Here is a 6,975-nt window from a genome sequence, read left to right as displayed (position 1 = left end):
GGTGACGTTTCGTCGGGCGGAGGGGGGCGCCAGCGTGCGATGGCTGCTGCAAAGACAGATGATGAAATAATCCTCATTGAAAGAGAAATAAAAGAGTTTTGGACCAATTTAAAAAACGTTTATGGCGCTGAACAGATTAATGAGACGTTAGCGCTGAGAGATTCGTGCAAGGAGTCCATAAAGGCACTTTCAGGTAAAAAGGCACCGTGTTCTTGTTACCTCTGCTATTTTCAAATTATCATCAAACTTTAGCTAACTGAAATAACTTTCCATTGCAGAGAAATGGTCCAAGAAGCTGAAAGAAGGGGACCTGATGATTGACAAAATTCAGGAGTATAGCAATGGTACAGTATGTGACTTTATTTATTGTGTCTTAACATTTCTAGAGTTAGTACAGCTGAATAATATGTTTTATTTCCCATTTTAAAATGTAAATAACATCAGAATGAAGACAGAATTAAAACCAAACATTTGGGAAGGTTCATCGATAATGCAAAAAGATAAAGATCAGGTGAAAGTTTTCTCTAGATTGGTTTTGGTGCTTAAGTATTTCAAATAATGAAGTACCTATTGCTGACTGCAATAGGAAAAGTAAATAAATTGCTTAGTAAACTCAAATATTGCAAGGTTATTTATGGCTCTTCCATATTAGTTACAGAATACAGTCAGCCTATCAGTTCAGGATTAACTACTCAGAATTTTGTAGTTAAACTTCAGAATATCAGGTAAAAATAGCTGCAACTCTAATATCAGTGTTTCCATTCCTTGCTTTCTATCAAATTACTTGTCTGTGGACAGGATCCACCATCCTCATGCTTTTAATCACAGAATGTTAGGGGTTGGAAGGGACCTCAAAAGATCACCTAGTCCAACCCCCTGGCCAGAGCAGGATCACCTTGAGTAAGTTACACAGGAACATGTCCAGGTGGGTTTTCAATGTCTCCAGAGAAGGAGACTCCACAACCTCTCTGGGCAGCCTGTTCCAGTGCTCTGTCACCCTCACAGGGAAAAAGGTTTTCCTCATGTTTATGTAGAACCTTCTATGCTCCAGCTTGCACTCATTGCCCCTTGTCCTATCACTGGACATCACTGAGAAGAGCCTGGCTCTGTCCTCCTGACACTTGCCCTTTACATACTTATAAACATTAATGAGGTCGCCCCTCAGTCTCCTCCAAGCTAAAGAGACCCAGCTCCCTCAGCCTTTCCTCATAAGGGAGATGTTCCACTCCCTTCATCATCTTTGTGGCTCTGTAGTGGACTTTTTCAAGCAGTTCCCTGTCCTTGAACTGAGGGGCCCAGAACTGGACACAATATTTCAGATGTGGCCTGAGCAGAGTAGAAGTGGAGGAGAACTTCTCTTGACCTTGTAACCACATCCCTTCTAATGCAGCCCAGGATGCCACTGGCCTTAGCCACAAGGGCACATTTCTGGCTCATGGTCATCTTCCTGTCCACCAGGACCCCCAGGTCCCTTTCTCCTACACTGCTCTCCAACAGGTCAGCCCCCAACCTGTACTGGTACATGGGGTTGTTCTTCCCCAGATGCAGGACTCTACACTTGCCCTTGTTATTTCATCAAGTTTTTCCTCACCCAATTCTCCAGCCTGTCCAGGTCTCACTGAATGGCAGCACAGCCTTCTGGTATGTCAGCCACTCCTTCCAGTTTTGTGCCATCAGCAAACCTGCTGTTGGTGCACTCTGTTCCTTCACCCAGGTCATTGATAAGTATACTGAATAGTACTGGTCCCAGTACCGACCCCTTAGGGACTTCACTAGATACAGGCCTCCAACTAGACTGTCCCATCGACCACAATTCTGACTTACCAGTTCACAATCTACCTCACTACCTGATCATCTGGGCCACACTTCCTCAGTTTAGCTACGAGGATGCTGTGGGAGTTGGTGTCAAATGCTTTACTGAAATCAAGATAAACCAGATTCACTGCTCTACCATCATATATCCACCTGGTTATGTCCTCATAAAAGGCTATCAGGTAGATTAAACATGACTTCCCCTTGGTTAAACCATGGTGACTGCCCCTAATGACCCTCTCATCCATGATATGCCTAGAGACAGTACCAAGGATAAGTAGTTCCATCACCTTTCCAGGTATGGAGGTGAGGCTGACTGCTCTATTGTTACCTGGGTCCTCCTCCTTACCCTATTAGGAGACAAGTAACATTTGCTTTCTTCCAGTCCTCAAGCACCTCTCTTGTTCTCCAATACTTACCAAAGGTGATGGAGAGTGGCCTAGCAATGACTTCTGACAGCTTCCTCAGCACCCACAGGTGAATCCCATCAGGAGCCATTATAGATGCCCACATTGCTTAATTGATCCCTAACCCAGTCCTCATCAACCAAGGCAAACTCCCCCTTTTTCCTGACTTCCTTTGGGGCTCCTGAGGACAGTCTCCAGCAGTTAAGACAATGGACTCCAGTAACTCCACTTTTTTTGTATCCTCTGTCACCAGGGCACCCACCTCATTCAGCAATGACCCTATACTGCCTCTAGTGTTAAGTTTTTTTGCAGGGCATTTGAAGAAACCCTTTTTCTTGTCCTTGGGCCTCTTTTAAAAGGTTTAACTCCAAGGAAGCCTTAGCTTTCCTAGTTGCGTCCCTACATCCTCTGACAACAGTCCTATATTACTCCCAAGTGGCCAGCCCCTCCTTCCATGATCTATAAACTTTCTTCCATTTGAGTTTGCCTAGCAGTTCCCTCTTTAACCATGTGGGTCTCTGGCTCTCTTTCTTGATTTACTACCTGTTGGGATGTGCTGATCTTGAGCTTGGAAGAACTGGTCCTTGAATGTTAACCAAATATCTTGGGCCTCTTTACCTTCTAGTACCCTGTCTCATGGAATTTCCCCTAGCAATTGCTTAAAAAGGCCAAAGTTGGCCCTGCTGAAATCCAGGGTCATGATGCTTGGTATTCTGTTCCTACTGCACAAGATCTTGAACTCCACCATCTCATAGTCACTGCAGCCAAGGCTGCCCTCAACCTTCACTGCTTCAACCAGGACCTCCTTGTTAGTGAGGATAGATGTATATAGTGTTGGCACGAGAAACAAGTGGCATCTAACTAAAGCATCAGAGGAGCTCTCTCCTTAGTAGCTTGTCTTTTGAATAGCTTTCACTTTGAGCTTTTATTTTTTAGTACAGATATGCTGACTTTTCAGGTGCCATAGCATGCATTCCACTAGGTTTTATTCAAAATTAGTCCTCTCAAACTATATAGGTAAGTACTAAACCTCAGGGACCTAATTAATCAACGGTATATATTCATATATTCTTGCCTCCCTTCAGAGATTCTCCAGCAGAACCAACGCGTATCAGAAAATCAAGAGCGTTTTACAGAAATGAAATCTAACCTAAATCAAGAAGAGAAGCAAAAGAAGGACTTGATCGACAGCATCCGAGAGCTTAAAGAAGAGCTGATGAAGAAAAAGGAATGTAAGTAAGCAAAGGATGATAAGCAGATTTTCTTAAAGAAGTAAATGTTTTCAACATGTGTGCTTGATGGCCTTTTCTACTGACCTAAATATTTTATATGTGCTTGTGTTGCCTTTACTTTGATATTTATGGTGTCTTTTAAAATTCTAGTGATATCTGCTAAAAACAAAGCTGCTAAGGAGAAAGTGGAACGACTGTGCAAGGCTAAAGCATTGTATGAAGAGCGGCTTGGACTAGAAATACGCAGAATTCACAGTAAGTTTCTATAGTTTCCTTATTTCTGTGTGCAGTGATACAGTGTGGTTAATGTTGGATTGTGCAGTGAAAAAAATTGTAGCTTACACAGCTGAAGAATTTTCCCAGGCCAGGTATTACCATTGTCTCTCAAATGGCAAAAATATGGTATGTTAAAATGCATTTGTCTTTCAAAGAGATGAAATTTGCTTGATATGCAACTATTCTAAGAATATTAAATGAAACTCTAGCTTAATAATGTGATTTTTAGTTGTCATTGTGACTCTCCAGCAGAGGTTAATAGTGTTAATTCTGTTTGTGTTTTTTTTAGATGAACAATTACAGTTTATATTCAGACACATTGACCACAAAGATCCTGACAAGCCATATATGTTTACCCTTTCCATAAATGAACAAGGTGAATATGAAGGTATGTGAATTTTGAATACTTAAGAGGACAGAATCTGATGCCCTTATTTGAAAAAGGAGAGGAGTAAAGTCAATTTTAATTGTAACCTTTATCTTCCAATTTCTGAAAGAAAAGCCTTGCAATGGTAATATATTTTTAAATGAAGCTTCTCTTTTTCATTGATATGAAAATACAACTGCTTATCTTTATTTCCCTCCGTTTGTGGAGTTGCTGTTTACTTTGCAGCAGGCAAAGCAGGAAAGAGAAGAGATAATGCAGATGGACAGATGCTTCAGTTTGTAGTTTGTTGCTTCTTCTCTTTATGCTAGAGTTTTAATGCTGACAGGCATAACTCAGCCTGTTTGAGAGAAGCCTACAGGGCAGAAAAAACTAGTTTCCCACTATCGTGGGGATTTGAGTATTGTGCAGAGTAGTTTCTAGATGGATGTTACTGTTGCTCTGCTGTGCCTCTAGGTACAGACTGAATTGATTTTGGGTTTTATTTTTTCAGATCTAAACTGTGCTGAAGATAAAAGTTTATCACATGCTGGGCTATATCAGTTTTCAGTCTGCCTGCATAGCAACAAAATTGTTTAGGAATGTGTTTAACTATTTTCAGCACTGGAACAGCTTTGTTTTTAGCAGGTATCACTAGAATTTTAAAAGACACCATAAATATCAAAGTAAAGGCAACATTACTGGAAATTGCTGTAACAATTCAAGCACAGCACTGGGTAGGAGGTCTAGAAATGAAAAAAAGATGGTGTATTCTTTGAGGCTGTGTCTTTGCTGGAAGAAATTTATTTAATAGGTTACTCAAATAATACTGATTAAGCTTAAAACATACAGAGATAAAGTACATTTGTATTTCATAAGCACAGAAAAACACTCATCTTTTATTTTGGTATAATAGTCTAATATTTTTGAAATTTCTGTCATTTTAGTGACTTCCTGTACTCCTCCTCTGGATTGTATAGCAGAGTTCCAGCTCAAAGTGAGAGAAACTAACAATTTTTCTGCATTTGTTGCCAACATGAGAAAAGCTTTCACTGCTTTATCTTACAAATAGTATGCATGAAACTAGATTATACCTCCCTTTCTAGTTGTAGAGCACATTTTTCTTTCCTTCCTACATTGTGAAAGTATGTATTTATCCATGCCTTACTCTAATTTCTCAACAAAGAAAAGTAATGAAAATAGAATTTTAGTCTGTAATCTAGAGACATTTTAGATGATTCTTCAAATAACAGTATCATCAACCAGTCTTCAGACATGTAAATTTTGATTCAATAGCAAATAGCTTAATTATATTTAGCTACATCAAGAAGATATTAAAGTACTTTCTGTAATTTATGTCTCTTTTCCTAAAGCATAGGAGTGTTTTTCAGGTTTTATATGGTTGGAATAGGCCCAAAACCTACTAAAATAATGCACTGGAGCTAGGCAATTACTTAATTCACCTGTATCAAAGGTCGCCGTTTTGTTTTTTACCCTGTCTTGTACTCTCCAGTCTTATCATGCATTTTCATACATGTAAATAGTTGTTTTTATTTTGGCCCTTTTAAACTATGTATCTTACTGCCTGTTTTAGATTCTTGTCTGGATGCCGAGTTCTGTTAGTAACAAAATCATTTGACTTGCATGCTACTTTTGAATAAAAGTTTCAATAGAAATAAGTGGAAACTTTGTATTATTTTGATCAGAAATTCCACAGACCTGAAACAGAACCCTGCTGTAACCCAGATTCCTGGCTCCCACAATACCCAGCTGGGCAGAAAAGCTGGCCTGAAACTTGACCTGCAATGGTGAAACATAACACTTCAAAATTTATACAGCATGTGCCTACATTAGCATTTTTTATCAGAGTGGACTTTTGAAATTGCTGTCCTGATCCTCACCACTCTGGTTCACATCTCAGTTGCAAACTGCATTCCTTTTGGAAGGCAAGTTAATCTGGGAGATGCATACATAACTTATTACTGCTGTTAATATTACATAAAGGACAGACCAGAGCTGGTCCAAACCAGCATTTGGTGTAGATGTTGGTCTTCTCATTTACTAATGTAACTATAACAGCACTTGCTGTTCTTGCCCAACTTATGATCTTGGCTTGGCCAAGAAACCAAAATAACACCTCCCCCTTCCTTTGTTCCTATGCCTTCATCAGCTTCCTAATATGTAAACCTGGCCCTTGAAGCACATGTGAATCTGGTGATTCTGACAAGATACTCTTATTATGGCTTAGACTATTGCCCAGACTGATGTGAACTGTATTTGAAATCTCTTTGCCTAAAAGTACAACTTGCTACATACAGCAGAGACTCTGCACTCCATCTTCTGTGAGACAGCTGAAGTGCATCTTAAAAAAAAAAAAGTAATTAATGCTGCTGTTTTTTATAACATGCTACAACATATCTCCAAAAAGAAGATAACATTCAATTTTTTCTTCCCTATAGAGAATAACAGGGAATTTTCTAAATAATGCAACATTTTAGTTGGTATGCCCTGTTTATTCTTTTTCTTGTGCTACAGCCAGCTATACACAAAAAAGAACAGTCAGAATAGTAAAGGTGCCACCTGCAATTTTAAAACAAAGTGGCAGCAGAGGTTCCTAGGCTTTTCTATAATGACATTTCAAATAAAATACACCCTCAATTTCTGCCCTGCCCATAAGTCCCATGTACTCTGAGAATTTTTTTAACTGACAGTGGAATAGAGGCATAAGCTGGGAGACTGCTTTCAAGTACTGGATCTAGTTGTTCATTAGCACATTTTGCCTCCTTTTTGACCATACTAACATAATATTTAAATTGCAGGTTTTTCTTTCTCTTATTTGCTTCTACCACCAAAAGAATGCTGTAGGCACTTTTATGCAGGTCAG

The 6,975-nt window shown here is 39.5% G+C and overlaps 1 protein-coding gene across 1 annotated transcript; it reads left to right on the top strand.

The window, feature by feature from the left end:
* The first annotated feature begins 39 nt into the window (after positions 1 to 39).
* SPC25 (SPC25, NDC80 kinetochore complex component) lies at positions 40 to 5,294 on the top strand. Its single transcript, XM_009996119.1, has 6 exons — positions 40 to 193; positions 279 to 344; positions 3,305 to 3,451; positions 3,602 to 3,706; positions 4,017 to 4,115; positions 5,039 to 5,294. Exons 1-6 carry the CDS (start codon positions 40 to 42, stop codon positions 5,161 to 5,163), a joined length of 696 nt encoding a protein of 231 aa, XP_009994421.1. The 3' UTR covers positions 5,164 to 5,294.
* The last annotated feature ends 1,681 nt before the right edge of the window (positions 5,295 to 6,975 follow it).

The sequence above is a fragment of the Chaetura pelagica genome, unplaced genomic scaffold (genome assembly GCF_000747805.2).
Source record: "Chaetura pelagica isolate M959 unplaced genomic scaffold, ChaPel_1.0 scaffold3, whole genome shotgun sequence".
NCBI classification, from domain to species: Eukaryota; Metazoa; Chordata; class Aves; order Apodiformes; family Apodidae; genus Chaetura; species Chaetura pelagica.
This window is presented reverse-complemented; position numbering and strand designations above follow the sequence as displayed.

Coding starts and splice junctions, on each gene's coding strand:
- SPC25 (XM_009996119.1), top strand. CDS start 40: ATGGCTGCTGCAAAGACAGATGATGAAATAATCCTCATTGAAAGAGAA. Junction 3,452..3,601: donor GCTGATGAAGAAAAAGGAAT/GTAAGTAAGCAA, acceptor TTAAAATTCTAG/TGATATCTGCTAAAAACAAA. Junction 3,707..4,016: donor AGAAATACGCAGAATTCACA/GTAAGTTTCTAT, acceptor TGTTTTTTTTAG/ATGAACAATTACAGTTTATA.